Source organism: Mobula hypostoma, chromosome 6, assembly GCF_963921235.1.
Source record: "Mobula hypostoma chromosome 6, sMobHyp1.1, whole genome shotgun sequence".
In the NCBI taxonomy this organism is placed as follows: domain Eukaryota; kingdom Metazoa; phylum Chordata; class Chondrichthyes; order Myliobatiformes; family Myliobatidae; genus Mobula; species Mobula hypostoma.
In genome coordinates, this window is record NC_086102.1 from 180124688 (window position 1) to 180142371 (window position 17684).

General features: G+C 43.2%; 1 protein-coding gene across 6 annotated transcripts in view; it reads right to left on the reverse strand.

The window, feature by feature from the left end:
* cobll1b (cordon-bleu WH2 repeat protein-like 1b) overlaps positions 1–17684 on the reverse strand; it is a 197316-nt gene that overhangs the window by 16787 nt on the left and 162845 nt on the right. For all 6 annotated transcript variants that reach the window (XM_063052342.1, XM_063052341.1, XM_063052344.1 and 3 more), the window contains 3 exons: positions 7842–7928; positions 6114–6330; positions 2870–2973 (listed from right to left, as the gene is read on the reverse strand). In XM_063052342.1, coding sequence (XP_062908412.1) covers positions 2870–2973; positions 6114–6330; positions 7842–7928 — 408 coding nt within the window. The remainder of the gene's footprint in view (positions 1–2869; positions 2974–6113; positions 6331–7841; positions 7929–17684) is intronic.

Sequence of the window (17684 nt, forward strand, 5' to 3'; positions counted from 1 at the left end):
CACAGAATACTTCCAATAATATACTGCAAGTTCCACAAACCTTTTAAAATGGCTTAAATATCAGAGAACGTATGCAGCATACAACCTGAAATTCTTACCCTTCACAGACATCCACAAAACAGAAGAAACCCCAAAGAATGAATGTTATTAACATCAGCCCCCTTCCCCCCTCCCAAGCACAAGCAGCAACAAAAACATCAACCCTCCTCCTCCCCTCACTTGCAGAAGCACCGAAAACCAATCTGCTAGACGTAATTGTCCACATACACTTACCACAACAATGCTGCTGTACAAGAGAAAAGATGTTTAATATAGACAATCACACCAGACAATTTCTAAAGGAAATAGTTTACTGAACACATACTAGGTGGTCCATTCACAACATGATGTTTTCTCATGACATTCCCTATGGTGAATGTCACCATAGGTCTCAGGGACACGTAGTCTTCAAGAGTGTACAGACTATTTTTATAACATATTTTACTTTAAACTTGCCTTGAAATTGATTAAGATTACAGCAGATTTCACGTGTATATAGCGTAGCACACGGAGCATTTGAAAAAAAACGATGGCATAACATAGTTTTAAAACAAATTTACACCTAATGCCACAAAGCAGAGGAATAGTTTGTAGTGATGCAGGGAAATAAGGAGAGGGAAAACAGAGCCGTTGGGTTTACTCCCCTGGGAGAAAGCTTGGACCAGGTGGCCTTAGTCTGTATCACAATGCACATGATAGCACATTCACTGTGCTTTTAAAAACAGTGAAAATGTTGTCGGGCAGATGATGTAATTCTGATATTGGACTGTCAAAGGGTGTAAAATAGCAGATCTGATGGACGTGCACAGAAACACTGATAACAGTGTCTGCTAAACTCCAAAAGGTACTGCCAGGCGTTCCCTTCATTTTAATGACAAAATCACATAGTTTCATCATTTCTAAATGTAAAAAAATGTATCTTAATCCAGGTTTAAAACTTGCTTGTGAGATAGTTTCACAATTTCACCATCAAACACAATGCTCTCGATGTGTCCTAACTTGCAGGAGATCTAAGTGCAAAATATCTCACGTGAGATTGGAATGGATCTGTTTCTGGTGAATGGCCAGTTTCTATGTGATAGAATTTTACACACCATAACCACTTTATCAGGTACATATGCATACCTGCTTGTTAATGCAAATATCTCATATGACAGCAACTCAATGCATAAAAGCATGCAGACATAGTCAAGGAATTCAGTTGTTGTTCAGAGCAAACATCAGAACGAGGAGGAAATGTGATCTTTGACCGTGGAATTATTGTTGGTGCCAGACGGGGTGGTTTGAGTACCTCATAAACTGCTGATCTCCCGGAGTTTTCACACACACTAGTCTCCAGGGTTTACAGAAAATGGTGTGGAAAAATAAAATGTCCCGTGAGTGGCAGTTCTGTATGTGAAAACACCTTGTTAATGAGAGCCATCAGAGGAGAATGGCTAGACTGGTTCAAACTGACAGGAAGACAACAGTAACTCAAGTAGCTGTGCACAACACATCAAGCTTTGAAGCAGATCGGCTACAGCAGAAGACACAAACATACACTCCATAGGTACCTAATAAGGTAGCCACCGAGTGTACATAACGCCACAGAAAAGACATTCCAGCTGTGCATTGGAGCAGCTGCTGCCACTGAGTAGAACTCAGAGACAGCTACTAGCTCCAGTGAAATGGCTTAGGTATCTGGTGAGCTAGGGATAGAATTTATTTATTTATTTATTGAGATGCAGTGTGGCATAGGGTCCTCTGGGCCCTTGAGCCGCGCCACCCAGCAATCCCCCGATTTAATCTCGGCCTAATCACGGGGCAATTTACAACGACCAACTAACCAACCATGGCCTTTGGACCGTGGGAGGAAACTGAAGCACCCGGAGGAAACCCACGTGGTCACGGGGAGAATGCACAAATTCCTTACAGGCAGCACTGGAAGTTGAACCTGGGTCACCTGTGCATTATGCTGCCGTGCTGATCTCTGATCACTGATTCACTAATCATTGGGAGATGCACCAACAATGAACTTTCTTCTACGAGCTTTCACCAAGAATAAATTTGTCAGTTTGTCCCAAAATCAGAGATGGTAAAAATTTCTTGATTTTTAATAATATAACATTTTCACTACCTAACCACAATGTAGCTTTACAGGCCTGTTAGTAAAGTGATCCAAAGACTTGCGTGTTACTCTCCACTGCAATATAGAGAGTCTGAATTTAAAGTTAGCATCTGAGAATATACAACGTTCCAATGATATTCAGATCCAAAAGTTGTATCAAATCACTCTAACAATATTAAAATCAAAGAGTGAATTTAAAGACACGCAAATGGAACAAAAGAAAATATTTCATATTAGTGTCAAGTTACATGTTAATTATTGCAGTTACTTTGAAGCTATCAAATCCAAGCATTTAAACAGTGAGGATGCCAGCGTCCTGGGTCTTGGGCAAGGTTTAAATGAAGCAGTTTGTAGATTGGACACATTATGATGTGTTTTTCTGGTCAATCCGTTTTTCTCTGCTACTTTGTGTGATTTTGATCAGGATGGCCTGCAGATGACTGACTGACATAGCACTAGGATAACCTGAACTGAATTGAATATGCCTGGACTCTGTCGATGATGACAATGTAAGCAGATTCTGGCTTTTTTTTGTGTGTGTTGTGGGGAAGGGATGTGGTTTCATGTTTTTCGTTGAACGGGTTCGATGGTTTTGTTTTGTGGCTGTCTGTGGGAAGACTGATTTGTATACTGTGTACATGCTTTGATAATAAATGTACGTTGAATCTTTGAAATTTTAAGCGCCTATAATACCAACTTCCTTAATTTACAGTAGGCACTTACCATGACTGTTTATTGCTGAAATATTCTTATCTACATTTTCCATCGGTGAATTGTTATTCTTTTCCATTGCTGTTTGATTGGCGGTGTTTCTGGCTGCACTTACCCTGATAATACAGAAGTACAAAAAAGATGAAGTATAAGATGAAGATGTAAAAAAATGATGAGAGGCATAGATCGTGTTGGATAGCCAGAGGCTTTTCCCCAGGGCTGAAATGGCTAACGCGAGGGGGCATAGTTTTAAGGTGCAGGTGGCAGGAATCAAAATTGTATTTGAAGTCCAGGTGTAGAAGGTGAACAGGAAGGGGAACAGGACAGTCCTCTGAGATGTCCCTGTGCTGCTCACCACAGTGTCTGATACACTGCTCTGCAATCTCACATCCTATGGTCCTCTGGACAGTCTGTAATCCAGGACACCAGAGAAGCGTCCACCTGCATCTCCGTGAGCTTACTCCCTGGTAGAGCAGGTCGTACGGTGTCAAAAGCACTGGAGAAATCAAAGAACATGATTTTCGCAGTTCTGCCTGGTTTATTCAGATGGGTGTAAACCCGCTGAAGCAGGAAAATAATGGCGTCCTCAATTCCAGTAAGATTGGGAGTGTTGTGGGCAGTGAGGAAGACGATCATGACCTGCAGAAGGATCTGAATCAGCTGGAAAAGTGGGCTGAAAAATGGCAGATGGAATTTAATGCAGACAAGTGCGAGATTTCGTACTGTGGTAGGACTAACCAGGGTGGGTCTTACACAGTGAATGGCAGGGCACTGAAGAATGTGGTAGAACAAAGGGATCTGGGAATAGAGGTACATAATTCAATGAAAGTGGTATCATAGGTCGATAGGATTGTAAAGAATGCTTTTGGCACATTGCCCTTCATAATTCAATGTATTGAGTACAGAAGGTGGGATGTTATGTTGAACATTGACGAGGCCTAATTTGGAGTATTGTGTACAGTTTTGGTCACCTGCCTATAGGAAAGATGTAAATAAGGTTGAAAGAATGCAGAACAAATTTACAAGGATGTTGCCGGATCTGGAGGACCTGAGTTAAAAGGAAAGACTATATTCTTTAGAACATAGGGGAGATTTACTACAGGTATACAAAGTATGAGAGGTATAGATAGGGTAAATGCAAGCAGGCTTTTTCTACTGAGGTTGGGTGGCACTAGAACCAGAGGTCATAGCTTAAGAGTGAAAGGTGAGAAGTTTAAGAAGAACATGAGGGGAAACTTCTTCACTCAGAGGGTCCTGAGAGTGTCGAATGAGCTGCCAGCACAAGTGGTCCATGACTTCAATGTTTAAAAGAAGTTTGGATAGGCAAGGATATGGAGGGCTAGGGACCAGTGCAGGTGTTTGGGAGTAGGCAGTGTAAATGGTTTTTGGCATGGACTAGATGGGCCAAAGGGCCTACTTCTGTGCTGTACTTCTCTGATACTCTATGCTTTACAAAATGCTGTTGTTTTTGTTTTAAACAAATTTTTTCATTCACATTCATGCCTCTGCTCACCAACCTTGCAAAATCATAATTATAAATGGTTAATTAGCTGCAACCTCCAAGAGAACTACGACCTTGTTGTGGGGTTTGGAGACTTGCTTGCCTCAAGGACCCGGAGAGCTCTGTTGGCTGGAGTCAAGGCCTTATCCTTTGCCTCTTGGCGGGGTCACACATGCCAAATAGGGCAAAGGGTAGAAGACAGACTAAGAGTGGTCTAATGTCCTCCAGGTTTGGGGGTTCATCTCAGGGCTAACAACCCTGACTGGTAAAACAAAACTGTTATGGAAACAGCAATGAAGATTCCTTCTGTATCTGAGTGTGACACTATTCCTGAGTCTCCACCCGGGATTTGTATGACTGACAGTAGTGAAAACAGAGGGAAAGCTATCGGCATGATGTAAGAAGCCCTGAGCACTGCCAGAGATGGAAGACCTTCACTGCTGTCCTAAATGTCAGTGATATAACAGGCAATAAGATAAGATTAGCTGAAGATTGACATTACATTCATAAGACAAAGAGATGCACTGAATGAAGCCAGCCTTTTCAATGATGACTTTTCAGCTGAGACATTCAATCAATCTTGCTCAACAAATACATTCAACATGTTAAGTTGGTAAACAATGAGTGCTGCGACTGACTAAAACTGAACCACTCGATAGCTGCAATTGAGAAGTATAAAACTCTTTATCCACACAGTAAACCTTCACAAAGAGAATCTAACTCTCCTGGCGATGTTTATATTCTATCCGCTTCACATACAAGATTAAGGTAAATAATTCACTAAGGTTTCAACGGCTATAATCACTTTGAATATAGCCAGGTACAGAAGCCTGAAGGCTAACAGTCAATGATTCAGGAACAGCTTCTTCCCCTCTGCCATCCGATTCCTGAATGGACATTGAACCCATGGACACCACCTCACTGCTTTTTATATCTATTTTTTAAACTACTTATTTAACTATTAGATATATACACAGTATACTGTAATTCAGTTTTTTTCTATTATCATGTATTTCATGGTTCACTACCACAACGTACCACACGCACACCCCGTTCCCACATGTACCATACACACACCCCGTTCCCATACGTACCATACACACACCCCATTCCCATACGTACCATACACACACCCCGTTCCCATACGTACCATACACACACCCCATTCCCACATGTACCACACGCACACCCCATTCCCTCACGTACCACATGCACACCCCATTCCCATACGTACCACACGCACACCCCATTCCCACACGTACCACACGCACACCCCATTCCCACACGTACCACACGCACACCCCATTCCCACACGTACCATACACACACCCCATTCCCACACGTACCACACGCACACCCCATTCCCACACGTACCATACACACACCCCATTCCCACACGTACCATACACACACCCCATTCCCTCACGTACCACACGCACACCCCATTCCCACACGTACCATACACACACCCCATTCCCATACGTACCACACGCACACCCCATTCCCATACGTACCATACACACACCCCATTCCCATACGTACCGCACGCACACCCCATTCCCATACGTACCATACACACACCCCATTTGCTTATTTATTGTTTATAATAACAATGTTGTTTTTGATTAGACGTGCAACATAAGAATGTAAAGTTTGAAAGGGATTACTTTGTTCGTCGGGGTGAATTGGGTCGTAAACTGCGTAAATTCTGATCAGCCGCTTTCTAAAAAAGAAGTGATGTGGAAAAGTTCTCACCTGTTCTCCGATTTCACCTCAGTGAGCTTATCTGTTGTCGGAGATGTCGCAACATCCGAGTTGTCAGATACAGGTGCCTGTGCATTTTCTGTTGAATGATCCAAGGTGACCTGTGAACTCAGTGCCTTTTCCTTCTGAGCAACTCCTTCAGTGTCTGGAGCCCTTGTCTCCTCCATTTCAACAATCTCTTCAAGGTTACATTCAGGTCCAACAACGGCTACCCACAGAAAACAAGAGTCAGCTCTCAGCTACAATGCTTCAATCTAAAGAGCCGGTTTATCGAAGTCCAACAACAGCAGAGAGGTTAGCGCGACACCATTACAGCTCAGAGTGTTCCAGAGATCAATTCAGGCACCATTATGTAGGAAGTCTCTGTATGTCCTGCCCATGGAATGTGCGAGTGTGCTCCAGTTTCCTCCCACAGTCCAAAGACCTACCAGGTAGGTTAATTGCTCATTGTATATCGTCCCATGATCAGGTTAGGGTTCATCGGGTTTGTCAGGGGTTGCTGGGGCAATGGGCTGGAAGGGCCTTCTCTGCACTGCATCGGCAGACTGGGTGGATGAGATCTACGGTGAGATCTAACGGTCAGGATGGCAGTGCTGCAACACTCTGTAGAGAGCGAAGGGCAGGACAGGGCACGGAAAGCGTCACGGTCATCCACTGCAACCGAGGAAGACCCCAGTTTGTGACGCTCGTTTGTAGCCCTGGACCCGGACTTCTGAGGTCAAGAAAGTGGAACTGCCCTGGTGGGTTTTAAAGTGGCTTTTCCACTTTAAAGACTCTCCCGCACAGGTTTCCTGTCATCGTCAGACATGACAGAAAAGCATCACCAAATATACTGAAAGGAAAATGGAGTCAAAATTAAATCAGAACAATGTATCATCCCTTTTTTTCCAAACATTCAAGTCAATGGTAACCTTTGTTGTTTTCACTGCAGTGTACATAGATGTCTGTCTGTCCCTTCAAGTGTATCTCACTGGCACAGAAAGCCCTCCTGTAAAAAAATCCCTGTTTCCCCAGATACCATAAGAGTGGTGGTGGGCCCAAATAAAAATTGAATCTTTCATTGCCTCTAGGGCTCTGGACTTCCCCTAAATGGAAGAACAGGCTAGTCACAATCCTTGGCAGACATGTGCAATTAGGTAATCTCAAGCATAAACTCTGCTTTACTGTAAATAAAACTTAAAATCACAGATAAGTCTCTAATGTTGGTTTTGCGTTACATCTGACTACAAAATGCCTCATTAATTGCTCATTTATAACTCTGAATGTGACAATTTATAGTTGGTCTTTTCCCATGACTCAAAAGACTTTTTAAATACATATTTGAATTATAAGAGTGCTCAAAGCAAAGGGTGAAAAATAACTCGGGTGAGATCCGCAGTTGAATGATAGGGAGCTAGTAAGCATATTTTGCATCCTGACTGATTTTGCTTAAAGAAAATGGAAAATGTGCTGCCAGTTTTGCACAATAACTTAAAATTTCTATCCTAAATTTAAAGAAATTCTACCTAAACCTTCAGAAGGTTAAAATTCCTATCTTTAAAAGCTTGCTGCAGACTTAGAAAATCTATTTTCACAAAACTACATGATACAGTTCTATGAACAAAGTCTACATTTTAATGTTCAATTTTGAAAATAGCAAGTTGCTCAGAAATTTAAGGAAAAAATCAGTTCTTTGTGAAGAACTCAAAAGAAGTTGAAGATAAGTTAGAAACATTTTACCTTGATCTTCAGATAATGTAGGTGATAATTTAGCAGCAAAAGTCTTATCTGCAGGATCAGATGTAGGACTAGATCCCGGATCAGTATCTGTGAAAATGATAAGCAGTGTTTAGTTCAGACTCGAATTGAACTGTTACCATAACTACAATGTTCAAACAAATATTTCAAACATAACAGTGTGCAGATTACAAATCAGTTGACTTGCCTTAAACTAATACATCCTACCAATAATTAAAGGATGATACCATTTGAAGATGGATACAATGAATGCATGTTTCCTTTTAACCTTTGATAATGTTAAAATTATTAACTAACATTTAGCTAATTAAAGATTGCACTGTAAGATATAATATTGTCCACTTTTTTCTATCTTTTAGAAGGAGAAGATGGCGGCGCGATGCAGCGCGCGCGGCCACTCCGGAATGATATCTGTATTTGTTAAGTAGGGTACCGTGCACAATTCTGATTCGATGGAGACGGACGTGAGAGTACGGAGGAACATCTGGAGAAACTTCTGAAATGCCCGCTTCGCTGCCGCTGCTACTGTGTGGTCCAGAATCTCCATTGGAGTAGGCCTCTGAGTCCTCGGCTTTGCTTGTTTTGGCGGCTGGGACGAGGTTGAAGGTGCTTGGGAGGCTGTATCCGAGGGGCTGGTCGGAGGCCCGAAGTTTTCGGACGGGCTCAGTCGGCTGTGGTCAGGCGCTTCCAATGCATTGGCAGTTGCCAGTTGTCGGTGCCTGGAGGTTTATGGCAGGGGAGTTTCTCCCTGTTTGCCGCCTGCTATCGGGGACTATAGGAGTTGATCGGGACTTGAGACTTTTTTTTATCGTGCCCATGGTTTGTTCTTTATCAAATCATGGTGTTGTTTTGCACTGCTGCAGCTATATGTTATAATTATGTGGTTTTGTCAGTGTTGTCTTTGCTTTGTCCTCTTTTTGTGTGATATCACTGTGGAGGAATATTGTATCATTTCTAAATGCATGCATGCATTTCTAAATGACAATAAACGAGGACTGAGTGACCTCATAATCTAATCTAATTCTTATTTTATTATCTATATAGCCTCAATTTTGTTCACATATGACAAATTAATCCAAGGTGAAGTAAACCATGGTTCAGCACACTTAGCATTTGTTCTAGAAGACTGACCAACTTTACCTTTGACATATGGTACTGTTTAAAAGTCTCAGGCACATATATATACTGTAGCTAGGGTGCACAGTACTAAAGTAATTTTATGTTTTGCACTGTACTGCAGCTGCAAAAGAACCTAAAAATGTCATGACGTATGTGAGTGATGATAAACCTGATTCTGATATGGGTCTCTATTCTGGACTGAGAGTGGGAAGAGGACAAGAAGAGGGGAATCACAGTTGGGAAAAGGGGAAGGGAGAGGGGAGGAGGCAGGAAGCTCCAGGGAGACATTCTGTAATGATCAATAAATCAATTGTTTGGAATCACATGGCCTTGCCTGGTGTCTCAATGCTCAGGGCTGTGTGTGTCTTCAACCGTGCCACCCCCCACTACCCCAATGTCCTTCACACTCCTTCTCTGCCAACTGTGCCACACCCCTCCCGCGGCACTCCACCCTCACCATTCCCAAAATCCTTTGCTTCAGCCAGATTTACAAATTCGCTCTCCGCTCCACGTTGACGAATACAGTACCGTGCAAAAGTCTTAGGCATCCTAGCTACATATGTGCCTAAGACTTCTGTACAGTACTGTATATTTGTCAAATTAAGTACTTGCAGAACTCGAAGCAACTTAACATTAAAAAGGAACCCTTATAGATGTTTAACAGGCATTAAGGTGATCAATGCTGGGGCCCAAAGTGTTGTATCATATACTACGAGAGGAAAGGGAGGAGATTCTGTCACAAACAAGAGAAAATCTGCAGATGCTGGAAATCCAAGCCACACCCTCAAACCGCGGGAGGGTTCAGCAGGCCCGACAGCATCTATGGAAAAGAGTACATTCAACCAGGGTCTCAGCCCAAAAGGTCAACTGTACTCCTTCCTGAGAAGATCCTGTCAGTGACTTTTTAAATCTTTGTTGGCCACAAGTGAGGTGCCAGGTAAATGTATTCAAATAACTGACAGCAGAGATAAGTCACATACAGGTTTCCCCCGCCATCCGAAGGTAGAGCATTCCTATGAAACGATTCGTTAGCCGAAATGTCGTAAAGTGAAGAAGCAATTACCATTTATTTATATGGGAAAATTTTGTGAGCGTTCACAAACCCAAAAATAACCTACCAAATCATGCCAAATAACACATAAAACCTAAAATAACAGTAACATATAGTAAAAGCAGGAATGATATGATAAATACACAGCCTATATAAAGTACAAATACTTTTCCACAATCATTACTGAACTGTTCTCCATAGCGAAAATCTCACGCAAGTGCTGTTGGCAAAAACACTCTCTCCAGTAACCTTTAAGCTATGAAGCTGCCAAATCATACCAAATAACACGTAAAAATACTCAGCCTATATAAAGTAGAAATAATGTATGTACAGTGTAGTATCACTTACGGGAATCGGGAAGACAGCTTGCCGAGCACACTGATGATGGTGTGTTAGACTGAGTCATTGGAGTTTGGGTGGTGCAGTGGCCCCCACCCTCCGGGCAGCGACCGGATATCGATCTGCGAAGCATGCAGTGGTGCAGTGGTAGCCAGGAGGCACACAGCAGATCTTTAAGGAAAAAGCCGAAATAAACATGCTAATTAATTAGGTGCCGCCCGGCACGTAATTGTCGGCCCAGATCAGAGGCATTGCAATTGGTGTCGGGCAGCACCTAATTAATTAGCATGTTTATTTTGGCTTTTTTCTTAAAAATGTGCTGTGTGCCTCCCGGCTACCGCTGCATTTTCTGCGAATTGGTCTGCAGCCTGGGGGTTGGGGTGGTGGGACACTGGGGTGTCATCTCGTCATCATCTGTTTCCATTAGAGCAGGCAGCTCATCTTTTCCTATGACTGCCCGCCTCGAAGTCGAAGGTCGAGGTTCGTCATCTGCTGTGGCTGATGTGGAAAGCTTGCTTGACTGCCGAGCCTCTCGCATTTTTCTGTCATACAGTTCTTTGTAAGGACTCAAACCATCTTGCAAATATCCCCTAAACCTACATACCCTTTCAAAATTAAAGTCGTACTTTATCATTGCAGCGAAAATCTCACGCAGTTGCTTCACATTCAGTTCACTACTGCATTCGGTTTCGATTGTTATCCTTTCCTCTTCATCTATCAGTTCTTGGTCATGGGATGCCAAAACCTCTGCAACATCATCTTCGTCAACTTCCACAAGCCAAACTCACTTTGTCCTTACTTCGTTCACCACGATCGAAACGCTTAATTATGTCTAGTTTTACGGTAAGTGTAACACCCTTACGAGCTCTTTTAGGTTTTTCCGATACCTTAGAACTCATCTTGCAAACGGCTGCTCACAGGCACGTGTTTAAGCAATGCCGGCTAGAATGCAGTTCCAAATCTGGGGGAGACCGGCTGCTCGGGGCGCGCGCTGCCTCTTATCACGCGCTGATTTTTTTCATAACAGTGAAAACACCTTCTGTTAGCGAAAACAGGGAACTAATGTAGGTCTTTGGTAACAGGGATCTAATGTAGGTCTTTCGTAACAGTGAGGTTTCGTAAAGTGAACGTTCGAAAAGCGGGGGACACCTGTAATCAAAGATTAGTCAGTCTAAATTCAGTGTTCGGGATATATTTGGAAAAATTCTGTGGGACCGAACCTGGAAAGGCAGGAAACATTCAGACAGGGTTAGCATTGATTTCAGGATAGCACGCTAGTGCACCAGTTAGCATAATGCTTTACACCAACAGCCACTGCCTGTAAGGAGACTGGATGTTCTCCCCCATCACGGCGTAGGTTTCCTCCGCGTGCTCTGGTTTCCTCGACGTTCCAAAAAAGATGGTTGGGTTAGGGTTACTGAGTTGCAGGCATGCTATATTGGCATGGCGACACTTGCAGGCTTCCCCCAACACATGCTCGGACTGAGTTGATTGCTGACGCTAGAGGGAGGGATGGCATAGGTTTCAATGTTTCGATGTACATGTGACAAATCACTCTAATCTTCATTTTAAGATTTGACGACGATAGGTCTTGTATGATTAATTTAATTGAGCCTTTTTATTGAAGGCTTGACTGAATATATCAACAAAGGCAGTGCATTGATGGAAATGGATGAACTCCAGATCATTCAGGAGGCTGAGGGGTTGACAGACAGGGCACACAGGGAGGTAGCTGTAGTGTGCAGGACACCGGTAACTGGAAAACTGTTAGGCAGGGGAAAGGGGATAGGTAGCCAGTGCAAACTACACTTGGATCTATTTCCCTCAACAATAGGATATTATTAGGAGGGGATGACCTAGGTGAAGGGAGGCACAGTGGTAGCCAGAAGGGAGGGGAAGGGGGAAGGAGAGGCGAACTATAGTGATAGGGTATTCATTGGTTAGGGGAATAGATAGGAGGTTTCTTGGACGAGAATGGGTTTCCCGATGGTATGTTGCCTCTTGGGTGCCAGGGTCAGGGAGATCTCAGATTCAGTCTTCAGTCTTATTACTCAGAGTCCGCTGCAGTCGGGAGCTTCCAATGCATCGGCAAGTTTGCGGCGCTTGGAAGTTCATGGCAGGGAGAGTTTCTCCCTTCTACCGTCTGTGTGAGATGATGGGGCTACCGGGACTTTAGACTTTTTTTTTACCGTGCCCATGGTCTGCTCTTTATCAAATTACGGTATTGCTTTGCACTGTTGTAACTATATGTTATAATTATGTGGTTTTGTCAGTTTTAGTCTTGGTTTGTCCTGTGTTTCTGTGATATCTTTCTGGAGGAACATTGTATCATTTTTTAATGCATGCATTTCTAAATGACAATAAACGAGGACTGAGTGTCCTCCTAATCTAATTACGAGGGAGAATGGCCAAGTAGTTGTCATGGTCCAATAGGTACCAATGACGTGGGTAGGACAAGTGACACGGTTCAGCAAAGGAAGTTCAGGGAATTAGGTGCTAAGTTAAAAGGCAGGACCTCCAGGGTTGTGATCTCAGGATTGCTACCGTGCCACGTGCAAGTGAAGCCAAAACTAGAAAGATTATACAGTTTAGCACGTAAATAAGGAGTTGGTGTAGGAGGGAGGGCTTCAGTTCCTTGGATCATTGGGCTCTCTTCCAGGGTAGGTGGGATCTCTACAGAAGGGACAGTTTGCACCTGAAATGGAGGGAGATGAATATCCTAGCGGGATGGTTGTTCAATGCCGCACGGTGGGGTTTAACTTAAGAGTTACAGGGAGATATGAGAACCAGAGCTTCAGAACAGATAGTGGAGTGGTTGTGGAGAAAGATGTTGTTTAGCATACATACAAAGTCAGGTGTCAAAAGGTTGAGCATGGTGCAACTCAGGTTCTGAGTTGCGTATATTCCAATGCAAGGAGTATCGTTGGAAAGGCTGATGAGTTTAGGGCATGGATCAGCACATGGAATTATGACATTGTAGCCAATAGTGAGACTTGGTTGCAGGAGGGGCAGGACTGGCAGCTCAATGTTCCAGGGTTCCGTTGTCTAAGACGTGATAGAGCAGGAGGGATTATAGAAGGAGGGACGGCATTACTAATCAGGGAAAACGTCAAAGCAGTGCTCAGTCAGGACAGACTGGACAACTCGACTAGTGAGGCGTAATGGCTGGAACTGAGATATAAGAATGGTAAGACCACAGTAGTGGGGCTGTATTACAGACCACCCAACAGTTCTGAGAACTTAAAAGAACAAACTTGTAAGGAGATCACAGACTGTTGCAAGAAACTTAAGGTTGTTATAGTAGGTGATTTTAACTTTCCACATATTAACTGGGACTCCCATATTGTAAAAGGGCTCGATGGGAAAGAGGTTGTGAAATGTGTTCAGGAAAATTTTCTTAATCCATACATAGAAGTCCCAATTAGACAGAGTGTGATACTAGATCTCTTATTGGGGAATGAGGCAGGGCAGGTGTCAGAAACAGGGTATTACTTTGCATCTAGTGATCATAATGCCATTAGTTTTGAGGCAATTATGCAAAAAGATAGGTCTGGTCCATGGGTTGAGATTCTAAAGTGGAGAATGGGCAATTTTGATGGTATCTGGCAAGTGTGGATTGGAACAAGCTGTTTTCGGGCAAAGGCGTACTTGGCAAAAGTGAAATTTAAGAGTACAGAATTTGTATGTTCCTGTCAAAATAAAAGGCAAGGATAACAGGTTTAGGAAACCTGGGTTTTTAATTTATATTGAAGTCCAGGTTATGAAAAAGGAGGTGCAAAGCAGGTTATGGACAGGTAGGAACAAGTGAGGTATCTTGGCAAACTTCTACAGATATGTGGTGGAAAGTGTATTGACAGGTTGCATTATGGCCTGGTATGGGAACGCCAATGCTTTTGAGCAGAAAATCCCTACGAAAGGAAGTGGATTCAGCCCAGTACGTCACGGGTAAAACCTTCCCAACCATTGAGCACATCTAGATGAAACACTGCCATAGAAAAGCAGCATCTATCGTCAAAGACTCTCACCACCCAGGCCATGATCTTTCCTTGCTGCTGCCATCAGGAAGAGGTACAAGAGCCACAGGACTCGCATCAATGCGTTCAAGAACAGTTACTATCCCTCAACCATCAGGCTCTTAAATAAAAGGGGATAACTACTCTCATTTAAGGACTCTTTTTATCTTGTTATTTCATGCTTGTTATTTATTGCTCTTAAAACAGTTTTACAGTTTACAGATCTGATGTTTACAATTTACAGATCCTATTACAGTTACTGTTAGCAGATTTGCTAAGTATGCCCACAGAAAAACAATCTCAGGGTTGTATGTGGTGACAGGTATGTACTCCGATAATACATTTTACTTTGACCTTTGAACTTTTGAAGTATAAGAAATGCAAGGGAACACTTAGAAAGAAATCAGGAGGGCTAAAAGAAGGCTTGAGGTTGCTTTAGCAGACAAGGTGAAAGACAATCCAAAGGGCTTCTACAAATATATTAAGATCAAGAGTGATGAAATAGTCGTCCGGAAGATCAGTGTGGTAATCTATGTATGGAGCCGGAAGAGACGGGGGATATCTTAAATGGACTTTTTGCATTTATACTTACTCAGGAGATGAACAGATAGTTTATAGAAGTAGGCAACCAGTAGCAATATCATGGACCCAATACAGATTACAGAGGAGATAGTGTTTGCTGTCTTGAGCCAAATTAGGGTGGATAAATCCCCAAGTGCAGAAATTGCAAGGGCCCGAGAAGAGATATTTAAAACATCCTTAGTGACAGGAGAGGTCCCAGAGGATTGGATGTCAACCAATGTTGTTCTGTTGTTTAAGAAAGGCTCTAAGAATAAGTACGGCAATTATAGTCTGGTGAGCCCGACATCAATAGTGGGAAAGTTATTGGAAGGTATTCTAAGGGACTGGGTACATAAGTATTCGGATAGACAGGGACTGATTCGGGATAGTCAACATGGCTTTGTGCATGGTAGGTCGTGTATAACCACTCTTACAGAGTTTTTTTGAGGAAGTTACCAGGAAAGTTGATGAAGGCAAGGAAGTGGATGTTGTCTACATGGACTTTAGCAATGCCTTTGACAATGTTCCACGTGGGAGATTGGTCAAGAAGATCAAGTCACTTGGCATTCAAGATGAGGTGGTAAATTGGCTTCGAGGAAGAAGCAGGAGAGTGGTTGTAGATTTTTGCACCTCGGACTGGAGGCCTGTGACTAGTGGTGTGTCGCAGGGAATAATGCTGGGTCTGTTGTAGTTTCTCATCTATATCAATGATCTGGATGATAATAAGGTAAACTCCATCAGCAAGTTTGCAGATGACACCAAAACTGGGGGTGTAATGGATAGCAAGGAAGACTATCAAAGCTTACAGTGGGATCTGGACCAGCTGAAAAAATAGGATGAAAAAATGGCAGATGGAATTTAATGCAGACAAGTGTGCGAGGTGTTGCCTTTTGGGAGGACCAACCAGGGAACGTTTCACACAGTGAGCGGTCAGGCACTGAGGAGTGCAGTAGAACAGAAGAATCTGAGAATATAGATCCATAACTCGCTGAAAGTTGTGTCACAGGTAGTTAGGGTCATAAAGAGACCTTCTGGCACATTGGCTTTCATAAATCAATGTACTGACTCCAGGAGTTGAAATGTTATGATGAAATTGTATAAAACATCGGTGAGGCCTAATTTGGAGTATTGTGTCCAGTTTGGGTCACCTACCTTCTGGAACGATGCAAGTAAGATTGATGAGTGCAGGGAAAATTTGTAAGGATTTTGCTGGGACCTGAGGACCTGAGTTATAGGGAAAGGTTGAATAGGTTATGACTTTATTCCCTAGAACGCAGAAGATCGAGAGGAGGTTTGATTGTGATATACAAAATTATGAGGGGTATAGATAGGCTAAGTGCAAGCAGGCTTTTTCCACTGAGGTTGGGCTGGACTACACCAGAGATCATGGTTTAAGGGTGAAAACTTAAATGTTGAAGGGGAACATGAGAGAGAACTTCTTACTCAGAAGGTGGTGAGATTGTGGAATGGAAGTGGTGGACGTGAGGTCAATTTCAACATTAAAGGGAAATGTGGATAGGTACATGGATGGGACGGGTATGGAGGGCCAAGGACCAGGTGCAGGTCAGTGGGCTAGGAAAGTCAATGTTTTGGCATTGACTAGATGGGCCGAAGATCGTGTTGCTGTGCTGTAGCATTTTATGACACTATGTGGTTAAAATGGCCTTCAGTGAGGCCTTTGTAAAGTCTCATATGAAGACTCATTAAAAAGCTTGGAATTCAAGGGATCCAAGGCAAGTTGGCATAGACAATCCAAAACCGGCTTTGTAATGAGAAACAGAAGATGAATTTGGAAGGTTGTATCTGTAATTGGAAGCCTATACTGCAGGTATCACTGTTGGGACCTTTGTTTGTAATAACTAAAATAACTATGAAGTATGATTAGTAGGTTTGTAGATGATACAAAAATCTGTGATACAGTACTACTACTGACAGCAAGGAGGATAGATTAAGGCTACAGAGTGATATTGTTTGGCTAGTAAATTGGGCAGGTGGAATTTAATCCTGTTAGGTGTGAGGTGATGCTTTTTGAGGGTTCTAATGAGGGTAGGACAGGGATGGAGGGCACAAGGGAGTACGGAGGGAAAAAGTGACCTTGGTACACAAGTCCAACACCCTGAAAGTGCCAGCTCAGATAGATAGGGCAGCAAAGACAGCATTATGGGACGCTTGCCTTCATTAGTTGCAGCATGAAGATCTTGACTAAACATTGGTTAGGCCACAGTTGGAATATCACATGTAGTTTGGTCACCAGATTGTAGATAAGGCACAATTGAATAGGAAGGAGTGTGGAAGAGATTCAACAGGATGTTACCTGGAATGGAATGTTTCACTTATGGGGAGGGACTGAATGAGCTGGTTTTATTTCTCTTGGAGCAGAGGAGGCTAAGGTGGTAACTTGGCCTTGAAACTTGTCTCAAGGCGGAGGTGCCCAAAACCAGAGGGCAGAGGTGCCCAAAACTGGAGGGCGGAGGTGCCCAAAACCGGAGGGCGGAGGTGCCCAAAACCGGAGGGCACAGCTGCCCAAAACCGGAGGGCACAGCTGCCCAAAACCGGAGGGCAGAGGTGCTCAAAACCAGAGGGCGGAGGTGCCCAAAACCGGAGGGCGGAGGTGCCCAAAACCGGAGGGCAGGGGTTCAAGGTATGCAGTAAGAGACTGGAAGGGATCTGAGGAAGAATTCCGTTCTCACCTAGAGAAAGGGTTCCCAACCTGGGGTCCATGGACCTTTTGCTTAAGGGCAT